The 14,889-nt window shown below is 39.9% G+C and overlaps 1 protein-coding gene across 2 annotated transcripts; it reads left to right on the forward strand.

Moving 5' to 3' along the window:
• Positions 1 to 304: 304 nt before the first annotated feature.
• LOC308090307 (transcriptional coactivator YAP1-like) lies at positions 305 to 10,838 on the forward strand. Of its 2 annotated transcripts, none has more exons than XM_080435429.1 (9): positions 305 to 537; positions 860 to 1,093; positions 1,650 to 1,849; positions 3,928 to 4,082; positions 7,027 to 7,128; positions 7,377 to 7,483; positions 8,711 to 8,829; positions 8,964 to 9,064; positions 9,371 to 10,838. In XM_080435429.1, the coding sequence occupies exons 2-9, from the start codon at positions 887 to 889 to the stop codon at positions 9,532 to 9,534; spliced, it is 1,155 nt and encodes a 384-aa protein (XP_080291555.1). In that variant the 5' UTR covers positions 305 to 537; positions 860 to 886; the 3' UTR covers positions 9,535 to 10,838. The 2 variants fall into 2 exon arrangements, with proteins under 2 accessions (XP_080291555.1, XP_080291556.1); XM_080435430.1 differs by having other exon boundaries at positions 8,964 to 9,077; positions 9,371 to 9,494.
• Positions 10,839 to 14,889: the final 4,051 nt, after the last annotated feature.

The raw sequence follows: 14,889 nt of genomic DNA on the forward strand, positions 1-14,889 counted from the left end.
TATCATCATGTGCTATTTTACCCTCCAGGAGTGCTGATGTGAACAAATTAAGTGAAAAGCAACAGCGTAGAGGATAATAAAAAGGGCATTAGTAGCACATATAGGCTACAATGTGTTGCATTTCAATGGCAAATGCGAAATATTTTGTGGACAAACTATGTGTCGAAGAACTGGTTTGAATTTACTTTAAACTACGCTGTTTGGTTGTTGATAATTACGATATAAATCAGTCCTTGTCCTTCATATGGGAAATATTTGGCCTGGAACTGCGGCGGCTTTAAACCCCACAGCCCCGCCCCTCAGCACTATCACATGAATCTGGACTAACAGTTGATGTGAAAAAAGTTTGGAGGTTTTGCTGAAAACACTTTTTTTTCGCATGGCTGTTGTTTTGGTTCTTAGTTTGTATGTAGTCGTCTTTGAATTCTAAAGTTTGCATAGTGAATCACTATCGCGACTGAGCACTCGCCGACTGTGATTTCACCAACTTTATCTGCAGGAATAGAAAGGGGAAAAAAACGGTCTGCCTACTTGAAGGTATGTGGGAGGATTGTAACGTGTTGTAAGCCTTGCGACTGATTTAGTAAGGGATCCTAACGTTTAGCAGGCAGTCTTTCGCCTCGTTATAGTCTTTAAGTCGATGGTTGCGTCTATTTTGACATTGATAGACTTTGCTAGAACTTACTCCACCTTGAAATGGATCTATAGGCAAAGAGCGCACCAAACCGCTCTGGAGAAAATAGTCAACAAATGTTTCATCTCATGCTACGGGCGAGACGCTTCTTCCCAACGACCTGGCGTATTCTTTTCTGTTTATTCAATGATTTTTAGCTTTATTTTCTTTCTTTCTTTTTGACAGAATTGTTTTGACACAAGTTGTGGCAACATGGACGCGCATCATGGCGCGCCTCAGGCTGGGCAGCAGGTCGTGCACGTCCGGGGCGACTCTCAGACGGATCTGGAGGCTCTCTTCAATGCAGTGATGAACCCCAACAAGACCACAAGACTGCCGACCTCCCTGCCAATGCGCATGAGGAAGCTTCCAGACTCATTCTTCAGACAGCCAGATCCCCGTGGTGGCCACTCCAGACAAGTATGGAGGCCCTCAGGCTCGGCTATAAACAACTACACAACAACAAACAACATTAAGTGGGCTGGCAATAAACAGAATTAAAATACTTTAAATGAACTCAATAAAATTGTTTTGCTGCCTGTGATTGCCAGTGTGTTTTTATGATCTTTGTAATGTTGGACCTTATATTTTGGTTGCTTGCAAATGCTGATGATCTGGGCATTGGGAATGGTACACTGTTTCACTTGATATAGCTGTTATTAACACTAGGCTAATTGCCTAAAATGCAAATGGTAAATCTATAATCCATGGAAAAGGTGGCCTGTACTGAGATCAAAAACAAACAAAGAACAACAACACTGATCTCTGATTGGAAATTAGATTTTTACAGCAGCCAATAAGGTACAGACAGAACTATGTGAGAACAAAGGATTTAGCAGCAGAATATAAATACAGGATAGACTCAATCCAAAACCTCAAGTAACATTTAGCCTTTTCTTTTATTCTTCCTTACTTCCTTATAGTTTTGATCACCATAAGTACAGTTAAGTTTTAAACTGCTCTTGTTTCTCTCCAGGCCAGTTCAGATGGAGGTGTGTGTGGTTCTCTCACTCCCCACCACGTCCGTGCCCACTCCTCCCCTGCCTCGCTGCCAGTGAACTCCCTCTCGGCTCCAGCGACAGGTGTACCAGCCACACCAATCATCCCAGATGATGTGCCACTCCCCCCTGCTTGGGAGATGGCCAAGACGGCTACCGGCCAACGATACTTCCTCAAGTAGGGCCACATTTTCTGTTTCCATTGCCTTGCTGGTTGCATCAGGGGGTTCTCACCATAGGTTCTCACTCATTCACCTCCACCACTGCATGAACCCAATCTGCTAACCTCCAAACAGAAACTAACTATGTTTCTATGTTCTTGACAAAATACATTCTTAAGTGCAATACATGCTCCTTCCGACGTCTGAACTTTTTTTATTCGGAAAGGAGGTGAGATAACTATATTTTCGGAGGAAGCACGTATTGACCTTTAGTCGACTAATAGGAATTTGTCGACTTATCGGGTAGTTGATTTGATCAACAAATCTGCAAAATTGTGTTTTCTGCATACGCTCATGCAGAGACCAGCCTTTTCAGGTTGGTGAAGCTGACAACAGAACATTCTAATATTGATTTCACAATGGCTACTGGCCATTGAAAGTTATAGACTGGCAGAACGACAGATGAACTAACAAAATCTTGGTCGATTAAGACCAAACCAACCAATTCATCAACAAGACAGCCATACCCTAGGATTAAGAGATAGTTGTATTAACTGTACTGGAACGTTTCCCTAACTTTACATAAAGGAGACTGGGTCCATACTCCTTCTTGGCAGAATGGCCTGATGGCTCGAGTGAGTCTGTCTAACGGAGAGATCAGGGAAGTTCATGCTTTTTCTTGACAGAATGGCCTGATGGTCCGAGTGTGTCTGTCCAGTAACGGAGAGATCCCGGTACTGTTGAGAGTGTCTGTCAGCAAAGACACTGAACTCCTACATGCTCACTGATTGTACATTGTCACTCTGAATCAGTTTATTGGCCAGGTACATTACTACATACAAGGCATTTGACTTTGTAGCCACGTGTCCGTTCACCCCAAAACCACAATCACATAAACAAGAAATAGAAATCTAGAAAATAACATAGTATATTGATAAAGAATAAGAGGTCCAGGCGATGAGCAATATGAGGACCTGTCTAATTGCCCTGGTAGGCAGGTGTGGTTGTGTAGTTTAAAGAATCAAAACAGTTGCACTCCATTGATTGTAATATCAATTATGATAATAGTAATACATAGTAAACTTAATTTTTATTGCATTTCTCAAAACTGAAATTACAAAGTGCTTTAGGTCCAGTTTTCAGATACGTGGCTGTATATTTTCTAACATGACTCCAGCCAGAGTGCAGAGAAACATAGGGCAATGTGATTGTACCATACGAGTTGGAGCCAGGGCACTATCTAAGCCCTTGCACACAGATAGTATAGGCACAAGCTGGTTTGGTAAGCAGGATGCCTCTACGTGAGACTGTGTGACCTAACAGCTTCTGTTCCAGTCAATGACAAGTTTACTGTTGCATAAGCTCAGAATTTCGTCTTTGTTTGTGTGTGTGTGTGTGTGTGTGTGTGTGTGTGTGTGTGTGTGTGTGTGTGTGTGTGTGTGTGTGCGCGTGTGCGTGCGTGAGCACACACGCACATCTCTGGTAATACAGGTAAAGCAGGTCCAGACAAAACGTGCCCGCACAGAAATGTCAAACCAGTTTCATTGGTGTAGCAGATATAACTATGTTGTTCTATAGCAGGTATTTTAATTTGTCGAGGTTTTTTAATATACTTTTTGTTACTGTGTAGTTTATGGTACTCTGTGTGTGTGCGTGTGTGTGTGTGTGTGTGTGTGTGAGAGAGAGAGAGAGAGAGAGAGTGTGTGAGAGAGAGAGAGTGTGTGTGAGAGAGAGAGCGAGCGAGAGAGCGAGCTCTTGTACCTCTGTATGTCTATCCTTGTGAGGACATCTGAGCCACACTAAGATGAAAATGAAGATGTTTTACTGGTCCTCACTTTTCAAGGGGGTATTCTTTTGAGTTATAGCTTAGGTTAGAACTAGTTTAAGGTTGGGGTAAGAGTTGAGGTTAGGTATAATTGTTATGGTTAATGTTATGTTGAAATCAATGAAAGTTCCTAATTGTGTGTGTGTGTGTGTGTGTGTGTGTGTGTGTGTGTGTGTGTGTGTGTGTGTGTGTGTGTGTGTGTGTGTGTGTGTGTGTGTGTGTGTGTGTGTGTGTGTGTGTGTGTGTGTGTGTGTGTGTGTGTGTGTGTAGTCACCTGGATCAGACAACAACTTGGCATGACCCTCGTCTTTCCCAGCTTCAATCAGTGGCTCTACAGCTTCCTGTGTCTCTTGCTCCGGTTTATACTCCATCTCTGTCCAACTCCACATCCACTCCACAGACACAAAGCACCAGCCCAGAAACAGGTACCACCACCCGCAACCCTTCATATCACCTCTTGCATCTTATCTTATCTTATCATATCTACCACTTTGCATTTAGAAAAATAGGAGAGTGGGTATTTTTCCTGCGTTTGTGTTTTTATTACTTTTCGACCAGCAGTAGTGATACATGTGGAGCCAGTGGCCTTGGCCAATACACCATCTTTAGGCACAAACATGTTCATCCACCACATTGCCGTTCTGTTACACTGTAAAATCCTCAGTGTTAATTTGAAGATTTTTTGTGGCTTTTATGCTCTATTGATAGGACGGTAGGCTGACAGGAAATGGGGAGAGAGAGATGGGGAGTGACACGCAGCAAAGGCCGCCGGGATCGGGACTCGAACCCGCGACACACTGTCAAGTTACACTGAGCCTAGGTGCCTGGACTGCTAGTGTTAATTTAACTCCACCATTTGGTTACATTTGTACACTTTCATAGTTATACATTAATAAATAATACTGGGCTATTACTGTGTAGGTAGGGTTACTTGCAAACTTGCCAAACTACAAACCTACATATTGTTACAAAGAGGATTTGACATTCTTGACAGCCACATGTGAGTCCATATAATCACCAAAGTGATTTGAACTGATGGACAGTGCCATCATTTCCTTAGAGCCCCAAGCGAGTGTTGTGAAGTTCATGAACAATTCATAAAAAACTATTCAGTCTTTTGTGTGTACGAGAATGAATTTGGTCACTTCCTCAAGTGTTATTGTTCCTCGAGTCGTTCATTTTCCTCCGCGTGGAAAGCCTGGTGACGCAAGGTTCAGTCAGTCAGTGGCAAAATGCAACATTTTGACTGGCTGAAGAGAGACCTGCCCCTTTTGTCATTGTACTGAACTATGTGAGGAGGGCGGAACTGGAAACGGTGAACGAATCATTGGAACAAATCTTTTTAGTGTACAAGAACAAAATGATTCGAACACTGAAATGAACGATAATTCCCCTCACTACCCCACGCTCACTAGAGCTTGTGGGCAATGTGTTACAGGGATAATCAGTGGAAGTTTCTATATAATGTGAATTCCTGGATATGAAATGTTCATCATCTGCAAGTTTTCCCAGTAATATTTCTTGTTGAAATGTACTGAAGTAGCATATCACATGACATAGTTAAGCTGATGATTAAAAGAAAGGTTTATAAATGTAACTAAATAAAAAAGGCGCTGGAGCAACTCGGACGATTGAAGCCTTTTTATTTTAATAACAGGGTGCAAAGCACGATGTCAGATTACATCTTCGTCGTAGTTTTTTTCTGTTCTTTGCACCCTGTTATTAAAATAAAAAGCTCCAATCGTCCGAATTTCTCCAGTGCCTTCTTTATTCAGTTATATGTGTCCACTCCTGAGGCGCACAGGATCAGCCTGATTTTGGCTTGAGGCGTGTTGGAATATCCCTTTAATCAGGTTTATAAATGTTGTTGCAAGAGCAGTACCTTCCAATCATAAAGGGGCGATGGATGGTGCAGTGTTTTGCCATTTTCTCACACTCCGACATCAGTCGGCCACTACCATGCACCACATGGTTTTGTTTTAGAACCACCACAAACGGGATACCAGGCATTTTGGTTTGGAGTCCAAAGATGCTAAAGCACAGTCATGTAGCATTATCTGCAGGTTCTGGAAAATGGAAAGGTGTCACCACCATACTAGAATAGAAATAAAGAGAGTTTGGTCAAAGGATAGGAGATTTGGATGGACAATATTTTAGCTGCTGCTAAACAGTAGAGGTGTACAGATAAAAGCATCAAATTGATTAATATTGGCATATACTGTAATTCATGTACAAGTTGAAAGTTTCAGTTGACCAGTCAGTTTTAAACAACCCTAAAAATGAATAACCATTTTGGACAGGGAAACAAAAAGAAAAACAGCTTTACAAATTAACATAGTTTTGCATTGGAAATTAAAACTAGTGACAGTACATTAACTTTATTGACCTATTCACAAATTACTTTGCTTTCAATGGAACCTGTTGCTATCTGTTTAAATAACCATGAAATACTTGGAAGGGTGTTCTTTTTAAATGGGGGAACTAAAACATACAGCTACTGTAAAAACTACAGGTTCTAGGCTTCGTTTTGATGTTTAGCTTGTGGGTTGAATAAATATCCAGTTGCAACAACAGGCTGTTATCTGACGCCACCTCCTCCTCGATGTGAGAGTTTTCCAGAGTGACAGGCAGTCCACTCTCTCAGCCCACTGGCGGCCTTGGCGGGAGCGACTACAGAATATAGCCATCAATTTAATGTGTAGTAAATTAAATGGCCAAGTTGTGAAATCAACAGAATGGCCAACTTTTGGCAACCCACAATGATATGAATCAATTTGAAGAAACGTAAGGACTGAAACACAGACGTCAATCATGGCTTTCGCCCCCCAAAAAATAACGAGCAACTTCAGGTAGATGAAATATCTGTTCCATCCTGAATAACGTAGCCTATTCAGATTCTGGTGCATTCTTAGTGAACAATACACTTTATGCATTGCTGTCGCAAGTTGTGGATACTATCTGTGTAAATGACAGGTGTAAAATATGCAAATGATTGCCTGGGCTTAATATAGCCTTTGCTGATCAAAAGTAAAATATACCATGACTAGATGCCTAGTTTCGCATTGTATTGGAGGTGCTTTGCTGAGTGGCGATCCAAAATCAGTAGGGTTCATCCTGCAATCTGCCTATGTGCAATGCTGACATTTTGGCCTGAAGGTGGTGCCAGAGGACATGTTGTGGGGGTCACCAAAATCAGAAGGGCTCATCTCATCCTCTGTGTAATATGGAGGCGCACATCATTTATGCCATGGCCCAAAGTGTTGGACAAACCGACATTGCCATCCTTAGAGCCCTGTCAGCTAAAAAAAAATAATAATAATATAGGCTAGATATTAATAATCATAATAGTGTTGTGACTGTACTGTCCAGGTCCATTGCCTGAAGGCTGGGAGCAGGCTGTGACTCCGGAGGGAGAGGTCTACTACATTAACCATTTAACCAAGACTACGTCATGGCTTGACCCACGCCTAGGTAACAAACACAATACCTTCTTGTTAGAAATTCATGGACATAAATGTTTGTTCCTATATCTGCCAGCAGATACCACTGTTTGGCATGGTAACAAATCAAATTAAATAAAAAGAAATTCAAATGCATTTATACCTTTTTATATCTGTTTTTAAATGTTTCAACCCCTGTAAAAGAGGCCTGATGTTATATTTGTTAACCATCAACATGTATGAATATTTGTGTTGTATGAATATTGTACTGTATTCCAGCCCAGAAGGTCAACCCTGGCCTTGTTGGCATCACAACACAGCAAAGACAAGACAAGGAAAGGCTCAGATGCAAACACCAAGGCCTCACTCAGCCCATCACAGCACAGGTCAGAGGTCAAATGTACTGTAACTGTATCCAGGTTCATGTCCATAAGAGTTTAGCAAAGTATCTTTATATCGTACTCTCAATAGGGCTACACACTCAAATATGAGATATTAATAATAACAATTTGCTGTGCACATTCCACTTCTGTGTTACTGTTACTGGTCTTATTATACTAGATAAGATATATACCAAGCAATGCATGCATATTTGCAAATCAATTCATTGCATATGAATAGGTTTGGGGTGGCAGCGTAAAACAGCAGTGGTTCTCAAAGTGGGGTCCAGGGGGTCCCCAGCAAAATCTGTTAATACAGCATACCAATCATTTTGACCACTTTGTCCATATTTTATACGTTGGCTATTAAAAAATAGCACATATACAAGCTCAAGATTTGTGTAAAAAAGAATATACGTTTTACATAAATCTTCTCTTCTGAGGATCCCTTGCACAAAACATTTTCAGATGGGTATCCGTGGCCAAACACATATGCTGTTGACATGAAAAGATTTGAGAACCACTGGTATACAGTGCTGGAATGGTGGATTTTGACACCTGGAACTCCTCTCTTTGTTTACATCAACCCCCGACGTGTTTTGACATTATTTGTCTCAGAGATTTTGCCATTTCTGGCGACAGACACAGTGGACTAAGTGTGTACAGTCTCTCCATTAATTAATCGGTCGTGTTTGTACAGTAGCCCCTCAGAGAGGGATTGCTGTAGGTTTGTACTGCCTAACCCTGTCAGCCAACCTTACTTCAAAGCTGACCATGGTACATTGCCAGCATATTGCGGGAATAAAACAACACAAATCACGAGCACCTTGAAATTAATTTTGGCAAGGAATTGCATTTGTTTCTTTGCTCTACAATGATGTAATTTTGTTCTTATGACCCTGCCGAACTTTGTTTCTGCAAGTTGTATGCTACAGCCTTTAGCTTACAATATGATGCCTTTGAAGACTGAGGGCATCATATTTTATATAAATTCATTTTTAATCAATTGGAGGTCCAGAATTATGTTCTCATGGGTTCCAAAATTCCAATGCCTGTATATTTGGTTGAACATTTACATGTATGCATAATAGCCAGTTATTGAAGTATTCTTGAATACAATGCATCTCTAGTTCAGTATGACCATATACAAACAAGTGTGTGTCAAGTGTTGTACACAGTAAATGTATCCATTTGCAACTCCGTTAAATGAATACTGAGCATTTTACTGTGTAGGATACCGGTGGAAGGAACCAGCTGCCTAGTGGAATGGACCATGACAGGAACGCACAGAATCTCCTTCCCTCTCTGGATGTCAGGATCAGAACATCTAAGCATGAGACTGCGCTCAACGGGTGAGTTTGCATTGATAAGTTGGTTGTATATTCTATTCCAATTTATTACTTTTCCCCCCAACCTTCGAGTTAGAAATATGGTACAGATGCTTTGTAAGGAACAATTGGGTTGTGTGTGCCAAAATCTCTTGCAGGGCCCACTCCCGGAATGAGAGTACCGACAGTGGCCTGAGTGTTAGCAGCTTACCCCGCGCTTCAGACCACATGCTGAACACAGCAGAACATATGGACACTGGTAATTTACACATGCAAGTACCCATAAAAGCAACGTCAGAATGCACCCATTCTGATGCTCTCAAATGGTTGTAGAACTGTAGCCAGTCTGGAATATTCCAAGGGCCCTGGACTGATAAAATTCATCCAAGATACCGTGGTTCATAGATTTCATTGTTTAATTAGATTTTAAAGTAATGATATTAGTCACAGGGCCCATAATTCGATGCAGCATCCCTGACTGCATGCCGTTGTTGTTTTTTAATTGAGGAAAACCCCTTCTTTCTATGCGTGCATGAAAAAATGACTTGTTCTCTGATTGGCTTAGGTGACTCTGGAGAGGTGGAGTCCATGTCTGTACTGCCCATGTCTGAGGGGGAGGAGCTAATGCCCTGCATCCCAGAAGCTTTGAGCTCTGACCTCCTGATGGACATGGAGACTGTACTCTCTGGATCACACATGGACAAAGACAGCCTTCTCACCTGGCTATAGAAACACACACAAACGCACACGCACACGCACACACACACGCACGCACGCACGCACGCACGCACGCACGCACGCACGCGCGCGCGCACACACACACACACACACACACACACACACACACACACACACACACACACACACACACACACACACACACACACACACACACACACACACACACACACACACACACACACACACACACACACACACACACACACACAACAACCTTACCTACCTACCATGATTTGAGGTGAGGCCTTTGTAATGCCATTGAGATTTGGACAAATCAACGCTTTGAAAATGGTACAGAACACTATACACAACTTGTTTGTGTGATGGAAGTATTAATACTCCAACCCTTAAGGATTATTCTACAAGACTGTGGAACGCTGCTGGGTTTCTTCTCCCTTTGGATGCAGTTTTGAAGATGTGAATTTTGGGTAGTTGCACCCTCCTCACTTTTATATTGTGCCTCCTGGGTCCTTTTCTTTTTCCATCCTTCTCCAATAATGAGGTACACCATTGGCAAAGTTCTTCAAGATATAAGCCTTCTACAACTGAGGCTTACTCATTTCACTTACATCGGTGAGCTAGGCCTAAAGCCTAATTTATACTTCATCCCCGTACGACCTCGTCGCTCAACGAAAATAACTGACTTTCAACTGAGGAAAAAAAGGTTATTGTCATTAAGTGACACGATCATTCAACTAAGTATAGAATAGGTTTAAGGCTCCTGTGGGGAGTTCTTACATTCTTCCCATTCCACGCCTGTTCCCATGTAAACTATATTATAACCTATACTATTTTAACATCTGGGTTGTTTACTGAATGTGCTGTCCAATCTTAGATAAATTCTGAGTTGTAAATGATTTATAAGACTGTTTATAATAACCAGCTTTGCTCGCTTATATAACTTCTTAAGAATGTGTTGAAGGCTCTGTATGCAGAACCCTGAGCTAAAAAAGCAGAATCAACGATGTTGTCAATTTGCCCAAATAAAGGTACTCTCGGGAGATAAAAGCTCTCTCATACAATCTAATACAAGATACTATATAGCATATTATTTATCTTATCATGCATGACTGTAGCTATGTATGTTGTGTGTGTTTATTATTCTGTTTACTGACTGTTGTTGAAAGTCAGACTTCAGCTTTGTATTGCCACATACAAGGCAGGACCATTGTTTTGTATTATTTGTTTCTTTGTTTTGCTTTTGTGTTTTATGCATGTGTTTTATAAGAAACCATTTTATGTTATTTTCACTATAATCATTTTGAATCACATTACTGATTAATAAAACTGTTGAATATACTTATGTAAACTTGATGTGTCTGTTTAGTCAGTGGCTATCTGTATTGTAACCTAAATGATTTACAGGGGTAGTTCACCCACCAAATTCCCCCCCTTTTTTCTTTTATCTATGAAGCCTTTCATGGAGATTTATTTTTTGTTTGCGTCACATTACTGATCCAATATTCCAATATTTGATGAATTGAAGTAAATTGGAGGCCAAAGTAATACTATATAGAAACATGATTTATAAACTCCAAAACAGCTCTCACAGGGTAATCCAAGTAGGACTGCATGAGGAAGTTATAAGCGAATGTTTGTTCTTGTTTTGCTCTTATTAATTGGATCAGGAAGAATAATCGCCATGAATTCAAGGCTTCCTGCAGTGAGTAGTTCTATAGAAAAGTCATTTTGGGGGTGAACTACATCTAAAAAAAGTATTAAAAATAAATGCATTCCTCCTGACCTTAAGAAAGAAGAATCAAGTGCAGAAAACAAAACTAAATAAAGTTATCCATTCCTAAAAGAAGATGATTATCCAGTTTGGTTCTCCCATGGAACAAACTACTGGAATAGTGTGTCAATAATATTGTGTGGTTCAACAGTTATTTAATAATCATGGCCAGATGACTTGTTAAGGAAATCCCGGGTGACTAGACAGTTTTCAGTTTCCTTTTGCACAGGGACAAGCCCTCTGGGCTGGATTTCCCCTAACTCTCCGACATGATGATGATGATGACTCCTATACATACCTTCTTCACTAACTTGAGAGAAGTAAGTATTTTCTGTTCTCCTGCTTTAACCACGAGATAGACGCATGGGGCATGGTCCAATGCTTACGGTAATTATAGGCGCATAGCGTTGTGATCGGCTATTTTTGGCGAGCGACACCATCGTACGACGAAGTAGATCAGGCAGGCATATGGGCTTATATTAAATACATAAATGTATGTCTCCAGTGTGTAGCAGACCTAGAGCCTACTTTAGCAATTGGAAGATAGCCGATCTACAAAGTGAGGCGTTGTGAGCTTGTAGATCTGCTATTTTCAAAAGGATTTTTATACATTTTATTAAAACTTGTGAAAGGGGACATTCTGCATAATGAGTACTTATACTTTTGTTACTTTCAGTACATTTTGATGCCAATACTTTTGTTCTTTTACTCAAGTAAATGTTGAATCCCGAACTTGTACTTGTAACAGACTATTTCTACAATATGGTATTACTTAAGTAAAAAATGTTAGTACTTCTTCCATCACTGTATTTGCAGAACTATCAACATTTTACAACAGTAGGCTGTGTACCTCTATAGGGCATAGCAGTGGCGGCCATTTTCTGGTTCCACTTCAAAATAGTCAATGCATTTTTCCCATTGACATTTCCAAAAATATTTATATCAATTCATTTAAGCCTATAGAATCAAGCCATCCAGGGTCCTGGTGAATCATGACCATAAAACATTTTTTTCTGTGATTTCTTTTTATTTTATATTTAATTATATGATATACTATATTTAATAAATACCCTTTGTTTTGCCGTTTTCAAATAAGTTTTTTCACAGAATCAAACGTTTTATGGTCATGATTCACCAGGACCCTGGATGGCTTGATTCTAGGCTTAAAATAATTGATAAATATTTTTGGAAATGTCAATGGGAAAAATGCATTGACTATTTTGAAGTGGAACCAGAAAATGGCCGCCACTGCTATGCCTATGGGAACATGAAACACAAAAAATGTTGTTTGTATAAAATGGTCTTTAAACAATCTGCTAGAAGTGGTTTTGTAATAATAATCAAAATCTACCAAGTAACTTGTAACTAAAGTTTTCAAATAATTCTAGTGGAGTAAAAGTACAATATTAGCCTTTGAGATGTAGTGGAGTAGAAGTATAAAGTATTGAAAATTGGAAATACTCCAGTAAAGTAAAAAAAAATCCTCAAAATTGTAGTACAGTACTTCAGTAAATGTTCTTAGTTACTTTACACCACTGCTTCAGTGATTGTTTAAAGACCATTTTAAATACAAACAACAATGTTTGTGTTTCATGTTCCCATAGAGGTACACAGCCTACTGTTGTAAAATGTTGATTGTTCCAGTGGTGGAAAGTAACTAAGTACATTTACTCAAGTACTGTACTAAGTACAATGTTGAGGTATTTGTACTTTACTTGAGTATTTCCCATTTTCAATACTTTTACTTCGACTCCACTACATCTCAGAGGCAAATATTGTACTTTTACTCCACTACAATTATTTGAAAACTTAGTTATCAGTTACTTTTCAGATATACATTATGATATTATGAAACATATTAACCACTTTAGCCCTATTTTATACCTAGGCTATTTGAAAATAGCAGATCTACAAGCTCACAACACAAGCTTGTAGATCTGCTATTTTCAAATATTTTATACTTTTGGTACTTTAAGTATATTTTGATGCCAATACTTTTGTACTTTTACTCAAGTACATTTTGAATTCTGGACTTTTACTTGTAACAGATATTATTGCAGTATTGGTACTTTTACTTAAGTAAAGAATTTGAGTACTTTTTCCACCACTGGATAGTTCTGCAAATATAACAAATGATAATGTATCTAGTTTGTTGTCTAGTCATGGGTTTATTGTGACGTTCCACCAGACAGGAAGTGGTGCTGCTACTGGGCTGGCCTTACAAATACTGTATCACAACAGAGTTACTTTACTGGGTTTATATTGTCGTGAAAAGGTGCGTTTTATTTATCCTATTCTAGTGCCAGGCTGCATATAAACTCGCCGTTTTTTATTTGTGTGGTATAAAAAGACAACAGCGAGATTGTTCTGCGGAAGTTTAAGCAGCGGGGCTTTATTTAGCTGCCATTAGCTAATAGCTAGCTAACGTTTGGTTCGTACGGAAGTGTTGAGCGATGGGTTTTTGTGGTTGTGAAATCATCTCGTTTTTGTAGCTAATATCCTGTAACTACACTGTCATTTGTCGCATGCATTTGGCAGGTAATATGTATATTTCTTGTTTGCGACACAATTCAGGTTTGAGAATTAGCTGCCCATCTCAAACCTGGACGATTTCATCCTATATTATTTTTAAGGCCTAGTTAGCTGGAGAAGACTCTAAAATAAAAACTAAATTAAACTAAACTAAACTAACTCATCTACAAGCTAAATAACGCGTCGTATCGTGACGCAAGGCAGCCTAGTGCATTGGTTCTCAAAGTGGGGTCCGGGGACCCCCATGGTCCTTGAGGGAGTTCCAGCTAAATGATAGATTAGGCACCAAATGGACCCTAATGGGTCTGTAACTCTGAGAGTGTACAAATGGAACCAAATGGACCCGTTAGGGCCATTTGTACACTCTCAGAGTTAAATTGACAGATTTTACAATATAAATTGGGTCCAAGTGATAGAAATGCCATTAAATGGGGGTCTGTAGCCCTAATGCATGTCAAACTGGGGGTCCTTGAAATTAAAATGGTTGAGAATCACTGCTAGAGCCGTAAAAAATCTTCTCTTATGGGGGTCCCTGGCTTATCTTTTGAAATGGGGGTCCGCGGGCTAATAAGTGTCAATTTGGGGGTCCTTGACATGAAAAGGTTTGAGAACCACTGGCCTAGTGTATATCATACACAGAACGTTCTTTGTATGATACAGTTATGCATGCACTAGGTAAATCAGAACTGACCTCCATTGATACATCTAATGCTGACCATGTCCCAGTCCTACATATATCTGCTGTCAATTGCATTCATGGGTCACACTTTGCTCAGCTCTGAAATGAAATGGAAAACAATAAACCTTCAACATGAATATAAATACAAATGATGTACACCAACTTTCTACTTTTCTATCACTCATATTATTATGTTCTCTGGGTGTCTAGATAAATGATGTCTTGTCTGGGTGTGCCTATAGATCAATAAGCATAACCCACTATGTAATTGTTTGGAACCTGATTGTAAAAATAGTGATGATGGCTGCATTGGGAACTAGAAAAACATCAAGATTAAAAATGTCTCGCCATCGTCAATTAAGTTGTATTTTTCTCTTGATTCTACAGGTGCTGCCAACAT

This window comes from Gymnoscopelus braueri (assembly GCF_963280865.1).
Source record: "Gymnoscopelus braueri genome assembly, chromosome: 8".
NCBI lineage: Eukaryota > Metazoa > Chordata > Actinopteri > Myctophiformes > Myctophidae > Gymnoscopelus > Gymnoscopelus braueri.

What these genes read in the sequence shown, in the direction of transcription:
- LOC308090307 (XM_080435429.1), top strand. Translation starts at nt 887, where the DNA reads ATGGACGCGCATCATGGCGCGCCTCAGGCTGGGCAGCAGGTCGTGCAC. An exon ending in GGCCAACGATACTTCCTCAA is followed by an intron (nt 1,850 to 3,927) that starts GTAGGGCCACAT and finishes GTGTGTGTGTAG; the next exon opens with TCACCTGGATCAGACAACAA. An exon ending in CATGAGACTGCGCTCAACGG is followed by an intron (nt 8,830 to 8,963) that starts GTGAGTTTGCAT and finishes AATCTCTTGCAG; the next exon opens with GGCCCACTCCCGGAATGAGA.